The sequence below is a fragment of the Podarcis melisellensis genome (genome assembly GCF_964234715.1).
Source record: "Podarcis melisellensis genome assembly, chromosome: 2".
Lineage (NCBI taxonomy): Eukaryota > Metazoa > Chordata > Lepidosauria > Squamata > Lacertidae > Podarcis > Podarcis melisellensis.
The window spans coordinates 34,547,388-34,564,469 of record NC_138529.1 but is presented as its reverse complement, the minus strand read 5'-3'; the positions used below and the strand labels follow the sequence as shown (position 1 = coordinate 34,564,469).

Here is a 17,082-nt window from a genome sequence, read left to right as displayed (position 1 = left end):
GTCACCTAAGGGTGTTCTTTCCACACTTGAGGTTCCAGGCAGTTCAACATTTCCTGTATGCTCCTTTGTCTTAAGTAGTTAATTCTTAGCTTCCCTTCCACTATTTACAAGAGAAGCCTGACATTTTGATGCAGAGTATTCTGGACAGAGCTTTTGCTCTTTTTCCACCCCCACCCTTCATTCCTCCGCTTGGGTCTGTGTGTCTTGATGTGTTTGTTCTAAAGAGCAGCCACAAAGTGTCCCTGATCCTATTTCTCAGGCTGAAGCAGCCTTGCTTTATTGCCTGCTAGCTCAGCAAAGCGTTAAATGTCAGACCGTGTTTCAGACCTTCAGGATGTGCAAGACATTAATTATGGACAGAGGGTCTTCTATCCTTCTTCCCTGTCACATTCAGAACGTTGTCCTTTGTGTGAAACGATAAGATGGGGAGGTGCGTTTCTACAGCGTCCAGAATTGGTGTTCTATGAGATGGATGGAAGAAGCAGAACAGCTTTTCAGTTCATCAGAACTTTTTGCTGTGCTCACACCCTGACTTGCCTGTAGGGTTGCTCACGTGTAGGGTGAGGGCTATGGTTCTAGACATGCCCATGATGTTGCACTGTCTTGTTTATGCACTCGCACAAAGGGCTCTCATGTCAGGCCTCCATCCTTTGACACACATAGCTGAGGAGATGCTACAGAGACACAACATTGAGGCAGGGCTAGAAGTGTGCCCTCGCTCCTCTTGTTGCATATGAATGCCCTGTAATGAATAAATACATGAGTAGGGCTTTTACCTAGGAGTGGAGGGGGGCTAGAGTAAGGGTGGCACGGCTGCAGTGGAACACTTTTATTGCTGCTCAGTTCTTTCCTTGTTCAGGTTTTGGAGAACAAAGATTCGTTAGCTGGAATTTCCAAAATAATGCACCTATCCTAGGGGAGTAAAGGGCATCTTGCAGGAGGGTGTCCAAAGACTATTTGTATTAGCAGGGTGATTTAAATCACCCCTGTTCTTTATTAGTACTCTGCTTACAGTGTGAGAGGTGGGGTCATCCACTTTAAGTGTGGCTGCTACTGGAAACCCAGCCAGATTGTTGGGGGGGGGGTATAAATAATAAAATTATTATTATTATTATTATTATTATTATTATTATTATTATTATTAGCAGTGCTTAATGTTTGTTTAGAACTACTCATGTGTTCAAAGTCCTTCACGTGGCACCATCCAATTGTAATACTATAATAGCCCTGTAAGGTAAGTTGGTGTTATTGTGATCCATCTTGCATCTTGGGTACTGAGGCTGGGAAGGAGTGGCCTTCCTAAGATCACCTTGTGAGTTTATGGCAGAGATACGTGGGTGGCGCTGTGAGTTAAACCACAGAGCCTAGGACTTGCCAATCAGAAGGTTGGCAGTTCGAATCCCCACGACGGGGTGAGCTCCTGTTGCTTGGTCCCAGCTCCTGCCAACCTAGCAGATCGAAAGCACATCAAAGTGCAAGTAGATAAATAGGTGTTGCTTCAGCGGGAAGGTAAACGGCGTTTCCGTGCGCTGCTCTGGTTCGCCAGAAGCGGCTTAGTCATGCTGGCCACATGACCCAGAAGCTCTACGCCAGCTCCCTCGGCCAATAAAGCAAGATGGACGACTGGACCTAATGGTCAGGGGTCCCTTTACCTTTTAAGATTTGAACCATGGGACTGTTTGCTTCCTTATGGGTGAATTTGACAGGTGGTTGTGGCCATTTACCAGTCAATCACTTGATGTCACAGGGACATCAGATGGGGTCATTGATACCCCTATGATCATTGAGACTTCAGAGTAGAAGCAGAGAGCCCTGCATTATTCTTTGAAGTGCTGCCTATTGCCAGCTATTCAGGTTGCCATGCAGGGCTCTTTGCAAGCTCCTTCAAGGACTGACTGGCTGCAGACTTCCTCATGAGAGATAGCTCACTAGAGCATGAGACTCTTAATCACAGGGCCATGGGCTTGAGCCCCACACAGGGTGAATGATTCCCGCATTGCAGGGAGTTGGACTAGCTGATCCTCATGGTCCCTTCCAACTCTACAATTCTGTAATCTATAGTCCTAGACATCAGGCGTGGGGCAGGTGGGCATGGTATGGGGAAAACAGCTTTGCAGGCCAAAACTGGAACCCATACTAGGGCAAAATAGGTCTGTGAGGTGGAGGTCACCTGTCCCCACACTAGACCTTCGCACAAGACACCAGCAGGAGACAATTCTCTGTTGGTGCAAATACAAAGGGGGTTCAAAGGTAGTAGTGTTGAGCCAGTAAACCCCAGGTCATCGTTTGGGGAATATCTGCATCTTTAAATTGAGAAAGTAGCTGAAAACAAGGAACAAGTAGCCCAATTTGTCCTTGTTTTTCAGCAGCACTATAACCTTGTCTGAGGCATTTTCCCTGGGCCAATTTGGTCACGTGCATTAGTAAATATCCTGGAGGATATCTCTCCAAGATACAGCTTCCTCTTTATGTCTCTCACAATGTCCCTGTGTTTGTTTGTTTGCCTTTTGGCTATAGAGCTTTTGCATGTAAATGTGACGCTTTGCCACTTTCAGCTTCTTCAAAACAGGCAACCTGTTTCTTACAATGTACATTAAATAATAACTGAAAGAAGACGAAGGCAAGCTATTGATTTGCTACTAGCTTTGATACACCTGCCCCCACTCTCTTTTGCCCTACCCAGCTAACCATCTAGCCACATGATCTGCAAATATTCCTGGCCTAAAGCTGCTTCCAAAAAAGCCTTATGTTGAGTCCTGCCCAGCTATGGGGATATTCACTAGGTTCATTGTAATTTATTACTTGATCTAAGTGCCCACCCCAGTCCCAAGAGTGCTATACAGTGAGAGGACAGTTCTTTTCCCCCTCTGTTGGAGATCCAGGTGTATAGTGCTTGTGCCCATAACATTTCCTGTGTCTATGCATTGTTTATGCACATAACCTGTTCTGTATTGTGTAATATCTTATTATCTGGAATTCAAAATTCTGCCATGTATTCTCAGCCCCAATCACATCAACCCTGAACCTGGAAGCCTCTGCAGTGGAACTTCGTTTTGATTTGTGATGCAATTATATTTCACTTCTCATTTTGTTTAAAATAATGCTCAATATAGTTTCACGGCAGAAAGAATAGTAGCATAGCTAAAAGTAGCAGCACGTTAAAAAAAACTTGTTACTACCTGCAGCTTTACCAAAGAACTAAAAAGCCTAAGAAAGGAAATCTTCATCCAATTGTACTACCCACCCACCCAGTAACTACTGAGAGCAGCTTCTCTGCAGGGTCCCTCTAATAGAGTGCAACGTTTATTTAAAACAAAATTGCTGTTCTGAGACATTCCTAAACTTTGAGGGCCGGGAAACAGAAAGTTGAGCTGGTGTCTCTGTTTTAGGACACATTAAGAAATGGAGCTGGCAAATAATATCATAGCATTCTTTGTTCCCTTAACTTCCTGACCATGCTGTGTGCTGTTTATTCAAGCTTTCTTCCTCCCCACTCCCCTTTCCCTTTTCGTTATGCTTGACCCATTGATTGTTCTGATCCAGTGGAATACAGAGGGCTCCTTTCTGTGGCAGGAAAAGGGGCATTAGAAGCTACACATGTGTCGCTTCTCAGTCAAGACAGAGAGTGACACTTTTTCTGCAGAGATGCCTATTCCCTTCGTCCTCTGTCAGGCACCACTTCCTTGTTTTGTATTCTAAATGGCCCCCATTTACTCAGTAATGGGGCATTTCCTCCTAGCAAAGCATTTGGCCTAGATAATGTTTTCGCTTGCCTGTGAAGAAGCCCGCTCTTGCTGAGCATCGCTTGCTGAGCACATTGTAGTGATTAGTCTCGTCACAGCCCAGGGCTGGATTCGAAATGATTTTCTCTGGCTTGGCAGGGCCAACATAAACTGTGTTAAAGTTACAAGTGCATACTGTCTGTCCGCTTTTTTAATCCACTCATGGAAATCTTTCGTGGTGTGAGTGGATTGGTATCGATTTCTGCCTACCCGACCCACAAATTGTTTATTTATTAAAATGTTTAAATAGATGCCATCTGTTATGTGGGCATCCCAAGGTAAAAGCTCAGTTGGTAACACAGGAGACTCTTCATCTCAAGGCTGTGGGTTCAAGTCTGATGTTGGGTGAAGATTCCTGCATTGCAGAGGGTTGGACTAGATGATTGGGCAGCTAATGAAGAGGCATGCCTGCACCATTTTGTGTTCCTATCTCCTCTTCTGCTCTTTTGGATGTGGCAATCATGATCCCATGTCCATATTGCAGCCATTTTGTGTTATGCCTTACGCCCACAGCAGCCATTTTGTGACTGGCACCCACAGGCTCTCTCAAAATTCCAAATGCACCCGTTGGCCCAAAAGGATTTGCAACCCCTATTATAGGACACCAACGATTTTATAAAAGGCAGAGTTGAATTAAACAGGCTAGATATCAGCCACACCAGCCACCAAACCCCATTAATCAGGGTAGATGGATTAATTGGCATTTGTTAAATCGCCAAGAAAAGTAGAATGATTTGAAATCAGCTGTTCTACTTAGGAATTCATTCCAAAGCACTAATTGCTTGCTACAATCGTTAGCACATGACTTCTGTCAATATTATCCTGAGTGTTTTAACATTTCTAAATATATTTTAGAAGCCTGTTTTATGCACTCTTGTGGTTCATTGTAAACATGAGAGAATGCAATAATAATTGAACATTCATTCTGTTAGAGATGTAATCATAGAACTGCAGAGTTGGAAGGGATCGTGAGAGCCACCTAGTCCAATCCCCTGCATTGCAGGAATATTCTGTCCAATGTGGGGCACGAACCCACGACCCTGAGATCCAGAGTCTCATGCTCTACTGGCTGAGTCAATGGCTAATGTTTGGTTTCACCACAAAGTTTCATGCAAGCTGAAACTATACACCGCAGAAAGAAAAATAAACTTTGCCACTTTGTGCTCTGTTCTAAAGGCATCGATCAAAAGAGTTTGAAGGATTTATTTGTGGCAGGAACAAAGCCATCAAATGTAGAAGGATGACGTCAGGAGTCAAGTCTAATGGACTTGTTTGGTATCTGTGTGGTTATAGGAAGCTGAAATATACAAACATACGGGGTCCTCCAGATTTCTATCTCCAATACAGCTTCATTTAATCTTTACATGGCAGTTTATTTGTTGTTCAGTCGTGTCCGACTCTTCGTGACCCCATGGACCAGAGCACGCCAGGCACTCCTGTCTTCCACTGCCTCCCGCAGTTTGGTCTGACTCATGCCTGTAGCCTCGAGAACACTGTCCAGTTTACTAGTAGAACAGTAAACATTGCTCCCTCTCCAGGCAGAGACAGTGTCCGTATTCTAGTTCCCTAAGGGAGATTGCTTATCCCTGGACCAGGTACCTGCTAATTTGTTTTTGCACCTTTCCAAGAGCAATAGACCCAGTGCAGAGGTTTCCAAAGGACATAGTGAGCCCCTTAGGCATACACGAACACTGCCGTGTTTCCTGCTAGGCATCCCACTAATATATGGAGTTCCCAGCCACGGTTCAGATTAGCACATCTTGAAAATCCCTAGTAGTATGGTTAGAAGCAGTGCTGCACTGCTTTGAATAAATAAAGCAGTTTGAGGGTTATTTCCCAAGTCTATGCACACCTAAGTGCATATTTGTGGTAACGGCATTCAGCATTCACATCCTTTTTTTTCTTTTCTTGCGTCAAAGCCATTTGGCCAAGGAGTGACTTGATATCCTCCCCCCTTTTGCCCTTGCTCTTGAATTATTTTTGGCAGCACTTGAGGATCAATGCATTTTTCCAGTGTTCTGCCAACGCAGCAGATTGTAAGGTAGAATCCACCCAGCCACACTGGAGGCAGAGATAGATGAATCACTATAGAACTTAGGCTGAAATCCATCTAAGCGTGGGCATGCACCTATAGCAAAATTTCTAGGAAGTCAGATTGTGCTTACTGACATTCAACTGTTTTAGAATACAGTGGTACATACGCTTCAGGTTACAGACTCCGCTAACCCAGAAATAGTACCTCGGGTTAAGAACTTTGCTTCAGGATGAGAACAGAAATCGTGCTCCAGCGGCACGGCGGCAGCAGGAGGCCCCATTAGCTAAAGTGGTGCTTCAGGTTAAGAACAGTTTCAGGTTAAGAACAGACCTACGGAACGAATTAAGTACTTAACCCGAGGTACCACTGTATTATCTGCTGCAAGTGTCTTGATAGTGTGTGCCATTGGCGACAACAATGCATTTCCTGCTTTGTATACCCTAGACCCCATGGTCTAGAAAATAGACGGTGATGGATCCAGAACCCACAGAGCCATGAGAAAAGTCAATGTGCATGCATTTACCTGTTTTGCATAATTTCTTTATTATTCAAAAAATCCAGATTTTTGGAGACATGTATTCTGTTTTGTCAAGGGAGAAGGTTAAGGGGTGACAAATTCAAAATGCCACAGAGGTTGTGAGAATCATAGAATCTTAAAATTGTAGAGTTGGAAGAGACCCTGAGGCTCATCTAGTCCAATGCCCTGCAATGCAGGAATATGCAGCTGTCCCACACAGGAATTGAACCTGCAATCTTGGCATTATCAGCACCACACTCTAACCCACTGAGCTATCCAGCTGTAGGATTAGAAAACTCCCTGCAGTGAGGCCAGGTCCCCTGTTGGGTAATCCTAGAGGGGCTTGCCCATTCTATCCAGATTATACTTTAAGGATCAGCATAGACATTGGATGTCATTTAATATAGTTATTAAAATTAAGGATTTTTGTTTTGCAGCAGAACTCAGGATTGACCATGTTCATTGCTTTAATTTCTTTAAGCAGCATTCCCACTAGTAATTGGTTTAAATTAGTTTAGCATTGATTTATGCACACATTGTGGCTTTAAGAACTCAAATTTGTGTGGTTCTTCCAGACGTAGATGAGTCTAGATTACTTTTGGTAGCTGTGCGAGATTTGGGGCATCCCATGGAAACAAACCATGGACCCAGGTTTGGATGTATCATCAAGCCCCAAACCATGACTTGGCTCCCAGTAGAGTGGTAGCAGTGGAGGTGGAGCAAAGTGGCCATGAGTTTCTCACTGTGCACCAGCATGCTTGCTCAATCATGCAAAGTCATAATTTGTCTTAGTGTCATATGAGAACCAGGCCAATGATTGGCTCTCTGGATAAAAGTATCAGAAGAACTATTGCTCTACACACAAGGATGTTGAACCTTTGGCCCTGTGGACATGGCTGGACTCTCAACTCAATGTGGCCCATGGTTAGGGATGGTAGGAGTACAGCAGCTTTTGGAGGAAGTTTTCCCTGCAGGAAGCTGGGAAGATTTCAGCTGTTTATTTGTCTACACATACAAGATTTGGTACAAGTCTCCTCACTGCCTGCAGTGAGAGTGCTTGGTGCTTTGGCTTAAGTTTAATTGGCATCACCCTACCCTATCTAAAGGAGTACGACAAGGCTATATATTGTCTCCCTGCTAATATAACTTATATGCAGAATTCATCATGCAAAAGGCTGGACTGGATAAATCCCAAGCCAGAATTAAGATTGCCGGAAGAAATATCAACAACCTCAGATATGCAGATGACACAACTTTGATGGCAGTGAGGAGGAATTAAAGAACCTCTTAATGAGGGTGAAAGAGGAGAGTGCAAAATATGGTCTGAAGCTCAACATTAAAAAAAACTAAGAGCATGGCCACTGGTCCCATCACCTCCTGGCAAATAGAAAGGGAAGAAATGAAGGTAGTGAGAGATTTTACTTTCTTGGGCTCCATGATCACTGCAGACGGTGACAGCAGTCACGAAATTAAAAGACGCCTGATTCTTGGGAGAAAAGCAATGACAAACAGGCATCTTAAAAAGCAGAGACATCACCTTGCTGACAAAGGTCCATATAGCTAAAGCTATGGTTTTCCCAGTAGTGATGTATGGAAGTGAGAGCTGGAACATAAAGAAGACTGATTGCCGAACTGATGCTTTTGAATTATGGTGCTGGAGGAGACTTTTGAGAGTCCCATGGACTGCAAGAAGATCAAACCTCTCCATTCTGAAGAAAATCCGGCCTGAGTGCTCACTAGAAGGACAGATCGTGAAGCTGAGGCTCCAATACTTTGGCCACCTCATGAGAATAGAAGACTCCCTGGAAAAGACCCTGATGTTGTGAAAGATTGAGGGCACAAGGAGAAGGGGACGACAGAGGACGAGATGGTTGGACAGTGTTCTCGAAGCTACCAGCATGAGTTTGACCAAACTGCAGGAGGCAGTGGAAGACAGTGCCTGGCGTGCTCTGGTCCATGGGGTCACAAAGAGTCAGACTAAACGACTAAACAACAACAATCCTATCCTATTTCCTCTTCCTGTGTGCATCTGCTAAAGTAACAACAAAACATTACCACTTGGTGGCACCAAAAGGCTTGACATAAGGCTCCTTGTTTGCATTGCAGTGTGTAGCAATGCAGCCAGCTAGTTTTCCTTTCTTTGTGAATTGGGGGGTTGATATGTCAGCAATCTGAGTATACTATTCTATGGTTTATAGTGTTCCTAACATCTTGGAACAAAGCAGAGCTGGTATTGTGTGCTCTACAAGGTACGTTGGTGTTTTGCAGTGCAGAGCATTGTTTGGCTCCAGCCAATAAACTTTCCCATGAACTTGTGTGGCCTGACATCAGTGGCCCTTCTGGGACTGGACCCTGCCATTGTTTGATTGGCTACAAAACCTACATTTCTGTGTCAACGGTATTGTCATGATGCCTGTGTTCCACATCTGGTAGAGCTAGGCTGCATGCTTTTAACAGTTCATTCTTTCTGGGTGTTCTTTATGCTGTGTTGTAGTTGCTTATGTCAGCCAGAAGCTGTTGACTCAAAATGAAAGGATTTGTCGTGAAGCAATGTAGCATCCATAAGCTATAGATGAGTATATCGCAGCTGTTACAAGTCCAAATGGGAGCTCAATGAGGTTTCATTCCTCAAACACAAATCCAGTCTGAATGACCCTCTTGAGGCTTATCCTCTGGCCTGGCTTTTCTGATAGGCTGTTAGTATCTTTTTGTTTGTGAGGACTTGGGGAATGGGTACGGTGCACACTGATATTTTATCAGTGGGGTTTGAGTCGTGATTGATGTTGGTTTTTAATCCACAGTTTTTTCTATGATTTGTATCTGATTTTGTTAATTTATTTTAAATTTTCTGTTAGACAATGTTCAATTTTGAACAGCACAGTATAAATGTTTCAGAATTTTTTAAAAGGTATTTAAATTCATTATTCAGCTCTTGATTAGAAATTCTGCAGGAATTAAGCAGGTACTTAATGAAACAGGCACAAGACAGATTGATCTACATAGCTGCCAGGATCTGCTGCTTCACTGAACAAAAGGAAAGTTTTTACATGCAACATTACCCTTCAGTAAACAACAAAACAATATTAACTTGGTAAGAAAAGGCAACATTCATCCAAATTAGGACCCACGGGTCTATTGTATTATGTGTTGTATACTGTAATTATATCAATAGATCTAGCAATATTTACAAATTGGTTAACACAGTGCATGTTCAAACAGGAAAATGTCACAATGAAAAACAGGGGTTCTTCAAAGGAAAGAGAGAGAGAGGACAAGCAAACACTCAACCAAATGTGAAAATAGGCAAGAATGAAGCATATAGTTCATTTGTTACAAGCATTCCAACATGCTAGGGTTTGAAACGCCATATATTCTCAACACTGGAGCCACACCAGACAGAAGACAGAGGGCTTCTCCACGCTTACCCTTTTGCCCAGCTCTCTCCAGGCAAAGGCCCACGCTTTAACACTCTTTAAAGCTGAATCGGAGCAAATGTCAATTCGGGGTTTTCCCAGGGAAAGCTCTGGAGCTAAACAAAAGTTGCTCTGACACAGCGTGGGCCATGCCTAAAAAGAGCGTAGGAAAGGGAACACTGGATAAGCCCTTGGGAGTGGCCATGTGTGTGACAGAGCTCTTCTTCAGATAGCACCAAACCCTTTTGAAATGAATCCTAATTCTGCCTTGATATCTGTTCTTTAAAGTTGAAATATTCTTTATCAAGAGTGCTTCAGTGAACCAAGGGCTTGTCCACATGCACAGAATGTGGATTTGCACGGGCCTGTGTCCCCATTAATGCAGGGGCATCAACATGACACCCTCTCCATCCCAGTGTTGTCATGAACTGTTCCCCTTTGAAATGTGGGTTTGCTTGCTTGCTTGCTTGCTTGCTTGCTTGCTTGCTTGCTTGCTTGCTTGCTTGCTTTTAATCTTTGGAAAGTCCAAAGCCATTAGGATTTAAAACCGCCACATTTGAAATTAGAAACGTCTCAAACAACGCTGGGTTGGGGGTCCACATTTTGCTCTGATGTGGACAAACCCCAACACTAATAACTCAAGAGTACATCTATGTTAGCTGCTTTCTTCCCAGCATTGATAGCCCCTGCATGGGTTGCACAATGCTGTGCTAACTGCCTGTCCTGCTTATTTCCTTTCCTTCTAGGGAAACTGTCTTGCTTAACTCTCTCTCTCTTCCCCTGCTTTTTTATATGCTTCAACTAACTAATATCAAGCAGGCGTAAATAATCCCTTTTCTGCTTCTGGAGCACAGTTGGTTAAATAGGCAAATCTGTAGTCATTCCGTGACAGGCAGGCAGAGAATAATCTCTGCACCCACCTCCAGATACTGATCTAAATCGGCATTTTGCTGCATCAGCAAGCTAAAAATATCCCCTCTGTTTACTGCACTGGGCACGGTAGACTTCTACGAGAGCAATAGGAAAACAGGGAGGAGGCAAGCAAAGCATGAAAGGGGCTGCAGAAGTAGTGCCAAAGCAGCTTCCACCTCCTCACCTGTATATGTGTATATATACTGAATCTCGGTGCAGGTAATGGCTTGTGTTGCTGTCTATTTTAAGACTGTGATGGAAAACATCCTGCTTGCTCTAAATAAATGAATAACTTGGAACAAAGGTTCCCAAGGCAGCTGTAATGTGTCCATAGTGCATGCATGGGATGTATTCTGCTGCTTGGGAGGTTTTCACTGTCTCAGCAGGCACAGAGGAAAAAATATACTGTATTCCGATTTTTCAAAGCAACCACTCTTCCAGCAAGGGAGGGATAAACCATAACTGTACCAGTCTGGGGTCTCATCCATGCCATACATTTAGAGCATGTGGCTTTCCCCCCCACACCCAAGTGTTATAAGAATTTTAAGGTCTTAGATCTATAATAAATGTTCATAAATGTACCAAGCAAACACGTACATAAATATATAAGCCACATGTCTGAAGCAGCACAGGAAGACAGTCCTGAAACCATTTTGACTCCCAAGCTGACCAAATGTTTCTCTGCAAGGAGGGAGGAGGTGAAAAAAACCTTCCTTGTTACAGGAATTGGGTAATCACCATTTCAAAGGAATGGGCAGACTACCAGGAAAGGCAATCAGATAAGGCATTATCAGATAACCTGACAGACAGGAAAAACAACAACATTCAAATTTCTGTTGTAGACTGCCTTTTCTGTGATGTAGGTATGATGTTTGTGGGTGGTGGTCTTGGGTTACACCCCTTCTGTGATGTGTGTATGATGTATAGAGGGGTGGTCTTGAGCTCTAGGGCAGGGAATTTAAAATGTCTATCTAAGGAACAGGCACACCTTTGTTCTGGGTTCCTCCTTCTTTCCTGCGTGTGAGGGGAGCACCCTGTTGCAACAGCTTTAATAAAGATCAGGCTTACTAGCTGCTTTGCTTCTTAATATTCTCTGGTTGGCCTCTGTTATTTTCTCCTACCAGTAGGGAGCCTATGTAAGGACTCTATGTGGGCTCTTGGATACCCCATAAGGGGAAAAGGGCAGATTTTGTTTACAACACAAGAATCCTGGAAACTGTAGTTGACCCCCCTGCCAGAGCTACAATTTCCAGCCCCCAGTACAGTTCCCACAATTCTTTGCTGGAAGCCATGTGCTTTAAAATCTCACTGGGATAACTCAGTCAGATAAGCATGAGACTCCTAATCCTGGGGACAGGGGTTCGAGCCCCACTTAGGGCAAAAGATTCCTGCAATGCAGGGGATTGGACTAGATGACTCTTGTGGTCCCTTCCAACTCTACAATTCTATGTTAATGTATGGCAGAGATGTGACACAGAGCAGAATTTTTACCAAGCCATTTTAGAGAACACGCCACCCACACCCAAAAAAGAGAGAGACAAGCTTGGCTGTGCCCTTCACAGGAAGTAAATGTCCATTCACCAACTTACTGGGCCTACTCGTTGCTGGAGCCCAAGGAAGGGAGCTCAGTCTTCAGATTCCAAGCTGTTGTCCTGCTTTTGCCTGCCACCTCCACTTTCTCCTTCTCCATCTCGGTTGTTGCGGGGAACTACAGAGTCTCTCTTGTGCCCCGAGGGGGCATGTGCCTTAAGAGCTGTCCCCCGCCCCCATGGCATCCCTTGAGATGCTCAAAATGCACGTGTGGAGCCACTCATAATTTGCCATGCAGATTTAGCCGCTGTTTCAGGATTCTTAGCAGCAGCAGCGAGGAGGAAGGAGGAGGAGGAGGAGGAGGAGGAAGGGTGCATACATTTACTGGCACCTCCTTCCAGTGTTCTAGGCCAGGGAGATCATCTGCATATGAAGCATTACATCTCTGTGCTCCTAAAATGCAATTCCTGACTTCAAGTCAAGAGGCTGCTGCTGTTCACAGACCTGGAGGTGCTTTTCTGGCTGTAGCATCCTTTACATTACCAGATAGGCCTAAACATCTCGTGTTGAGAACAAGCAAATGGACAAGCAGAGGGAAACAAACAAACAAACAGGCTCATCTATACTTGTCCCAAGACTAAAAAGCATGGGGCTGAAGGGTTTTGCACTTGCCCTCTGCTTTTTAAGCATGCACCTTAGTGGTTTTGCATTTGCCCTGCAACATTCCTATGGAAAACACATTTTTTACTGCTGACTTGGAACAAGCTGCAATCCGCAGAAAATCCAGTTGCTGTTTGGTCCTCCGCGGTAACCTCTGGGTTTTCCCAGGGGGAAGTAATGGGGCGGGCAGAGGCGTGGACGAGCCCAGAGAGGCGGCTTGCAAAGGTTCAGGAACAGCAGTTTAAGTTCCATTGCATTTCCAGTTGCGGGACTGTTTCAGTTGCCATGATTCAAAACGTATCCGGCTTGTTTCTGGTGATTGTTTCTAGTGATCCTTAGAAAAGTCTCTGCTTCCCTTCATTTTCAAGGGCAAGCAATGTGTCTGTCAGGATCCTATTGCCCATGCAATACTGTACTGAGTGAACATAGAAGTTAGGCTTGTGCCAGTCACAACAGATGGGGCCTTAGAGACCGAGTGACATCTTAAAATGTCAAATTCTCTTCTTTTCCTCTCTGTCTAGTTTCCGTATGCTGCCCCACCGCCCCAGGAGCCAGTGAAGACACTGCGAAGCCTGATCAACGTCCGAAAGGACACATTGCGCCTAGTCAAGTAAGTTGCTGTTGCTCCACAACAGGGGTTTGTAGCACTCTACAAATTTATTTTAAACCAGTTTAACTCAAGGAGCTGACCTTTTATAACTTCCCAATCCCAAAACCTTTGGTTGTGGGGACAATCCATGAGTTCTGGTTTGCATGTAACGTGAAGCCAACCTCTGGTTGCTTTCCCTCCTGTCGTTTCCCTGGCAGAAGTGGGGAAGGAGCAACCTGAGAACTTTTTGAGCAATGTGCACTAACATGCTGCCCATTGTTTTAAACTACGGTTTAACGTGATGTGTAAACCAGGCAGCTGCTGTCAACCTTGGTGAGCCCAAAAATTCTGCAAGGATTGGGTCTTTTTCAGCCTTGCTACCAGAAATCCTTTTGAGTGGCTATGTGATGAACTGAATCTGGGATCTTCTACATGGAGAGCATGTATGTTCTGCCTATGAGCTATGTCCCTTCCCTTCCCCACTTCATCAGATAACTCTGTAAAGGCATCTTCAGGCATAAATGAATTTTTTAAAGTACCAAACATACCTTGGCCTTCCTAAATAAAAAAATATCTCTGCAGTGTTTTCAAAAATATTCCTGGACCATGAGCACTTGTCTAATAGGATAGGTGGGGTGTTATACACAGTGAGTGCTGTGTGCCTTTGCAGTTATTCATTCCAACAAAGGGTGCCCTCTGTTAAGTGCCTGAGAGCTGGTTTTTCTTAATTTCCCGGGCACAAAATCACTGCGTTTAAGTGGCAGAATGCGTGCATGGTGTGCTAGTTATGAATGCTGCATGTGTGTGTAAATGAGCAGGTTTCCCTTCAATAGAAGAAACAGAGGCGTGATCCTTTTCCCAGTTTCGGTTAGTGCTTTTAAATGCTCAGGTCTTTGCTGCTCATTAAACATGAAAGGATCATCCTTCCCCCAGCCTCCCGCATACCTGGGCAAACTCAGCTGCTCAGAACACACATGCCATCCACAGATGAGAGTGTCATGCGTTGTTTTGCTCCTTTAAACCCCCCCCCCTCCATTTGAACTTGACTTCAAAAAGCAAGGCTTGAATTTAGGTAAGTCTGTTTGCTCCGTTTTGATAATGGTCTGCTGGAAGCAATCCCATCAGCTGCAGTACAGCAGGGGAGATCCGTTTGTAGCTCCTCAAGATTAGTGCAGAGATTATCTGGCTGTTTTGGAGGAGGAGTTACACAGATGCCCTGTAAGACAAGGAGACGGGCTGTTTGCGCCTTTATATCTCTATCTTCTCCACTTGGCTTTCAGGGTCACTGCAGGTGACAACAGGATTAGACGGAGTTGAATTCACTCCTGTTGCTGGGCTAAAATCAGAGCCAAATAAAATCCAGCAGTTTAGAGCTCAGGACCTGAGGGGTTGCTGGGTGTGTGTGTGTGTGTGTGTGTGGAGAGACTAGCAAAGACTGTGGGCAGTATAGCGGCAGTAATAAAACAGGCCTGGGTGAAGGGATGTTCTCTACCAGTTTAACATGCTGTGAATTTGGTTACTAAGATTGCCCTTTCCTTACTTGCGTTCTGGATTCAATTTGCATTTGTGTTTCCAGCTATTTTCAGAGGGATGTTGCCAAGGCCTGGGAAGTCAGGCATGCAGAAAAGGCAGAGGAAAGGGGCGGGGGGGGGGGGGAAGAAGCCTTTTGGTAGCCCTTCCCCCACCACTGCTGCCAGTGGCTGTGTGCATGGGTATCCAGAGGGGGCTCCCTCTCCGACAGTGGGTGGGTGTGAAGTAAATACCCCAAATACATAAACAAACAAGGATACAAAATTTAGCACCACAGAATTAGTCTGCCATTTCTGGTAGATCTGGTAACCATGTTGGCCTGGTTAGGCCTGATGTCTGAGAGACTAGTACTCAAGAGCCACATCCGTACTACAGTGGTACCTCTGGTTACGTACTTAATTCATTCTGGAGGTCCGTTCTTAACCTGAAACTGTTCTTAACCCGAAGCACCACTTTAGCTAATGGGGCCTCCTGCTGCTGCTGCGCCGCCACTGCACAATTTCTGTTCTCATCCTGAAGCAAAGTTCTTAACCCGAGGTACTATTTCTGGGTTAGCGGAGTCTGTAACCTGAAGCATATGTAACCTGAAGCGTATGTAACCCGAAGTCCCACTGTATATATTTAAAGCACTGTGATACCACTTTAACAGTCATAGAGAATCCGGGGAACTGTGGTTTGGGGGGAGGGCAATTGTCAGGTCAGCACCCTTAACAAACTACACTTCCCATGTGTCTTTGAGGTGTGTATGTAGGAAGCCATAACTGTTAAAGTGGTATAAGAGTGCTTTAAATGTTTGGCACGGATGTGACCCCTCTGTCGTTTCTCTGTCATTTCTCAACATGGTAGTCCTGGCATCTTGATGATGCTGTACTTGTACCCACAGCTGAAACTCTCAGTTCTTTATCGGACTCCCACCCACCTTTTTAACTCATTGCACTGCTTGCTACAATCAATTTCACACACCCGGCAACTTCATTTCTGATAATATTGACTCACACCATAGTAATCCATTTTAAACAAAATAATAATAAAAATAAAACAGCAAGAACACTGGGTTTCTCTTGCCACACTTACTGACTCTGCAAACATAGCATGGGGCACCAAAGCCCCACAGAAACACGGGATTTCATTTCCAAAGTAGTTACCTTCAGGGTCCAGCTCAGCCCCTTGCCCCAGAGGGTTGTGGCCAGAAGCATCAGCTTTGGGTAGAGATTTGTTTCAAAACACTTGATGTAGCAGGTATAAAATGGGTGTCTGGAAGGAAGAAGGGGATGGCATCGCATTCTGTTGTCTTACTGTGGCAGGTGGGTGCGGACATCCGGCCAGACTTAGCAAATGGGATGCTTCAGGGTTAACTAACTGAGGACCTGGAGTTTGTGTCAATGCTAGATGGGCTGCATGCATACAGTTGCCTCCAGGGGTTAAATGTTTTAAAGTTCTGCTGCAGGTGTGCTTGCAGCACAAGCCATTTACTTTCTTAATGTTTACTTTAGCATAGTGGTAGCCAATGTAGCACCATGCATTTGTTGTTGGACTCACCCTCCTTGAACGCTGGCCATGACTGCTGGGGCTGACGGGTGTCGTATTCCAACAACATCTGGATGGCTACACCTGTTTTAGCAGAAGAGAGGTCAAATCACTTCTTGGGCATTTTGAGTTGGGTCCTTTCTGTTTGTTGCAAGGTCTAGAGCAGGCATAGGCAAACTCGGCCCTCCCGGGGTTTTTTGGGACTACAACTCCCATCATCCCTACCTAACAGGACCAGTGGTCAGGGGTGATGGGAGTTGTAGTCCCAAAACACCGGGAGGGCTGAGTTTGCCTATGCCTGGTCTAGAGCTAGACTAATTTCTTTGCCTGCGTCTTTATCTACCAGGTGTGCGGAGGAAGTGAAGACTCCAGGGGAAGAAGTCAGCAAAGCCAAAGTCCATTACAATGTGGAATTCACATTCGACACTGATGCCCGCGTGGCTATAACAATTTATTACCAGGCTACAGAAGAATTCCAAAATGGAGTAGTGAGGTAAATATAACGAAAGCTGGGTTGGGGAGTGTTTGCTTCTCACAGAATCAGACAGCTTAATAATAGTACTGTATTTCTGAAATTTTTCTTGCAT

General features: G+C 44.7%; 1 protein-coding gene across 4 annotated transcripts in view; it reads left to right on the top strand.

Moving 5' to 3' along the window:
* Positions 1–17,082, top strand: part of RNF157 (ring finger protein 157) — a 77,662-nt gene that overhangs the window by 25,413 nt on the left and 35,167 nt on the right. For all 4 annotated transcript variants that reach the window (XM_081897720.1, XM_081897721.1, XM_081897723.1 and 1 more), the window contains exons 3-4: positions 13,371–13,459; positions 16,842–16,988. In XM_081897720.1, the coding sequence (XP_081753846.1) occupies positions 13,371–13,459; positions 16,842–16,988 (236 nt within the window). The remainder of the gene's footprint in view (positions 1–13,370; positions 13,460–16,841; positions 16,989–17,082) is intronic.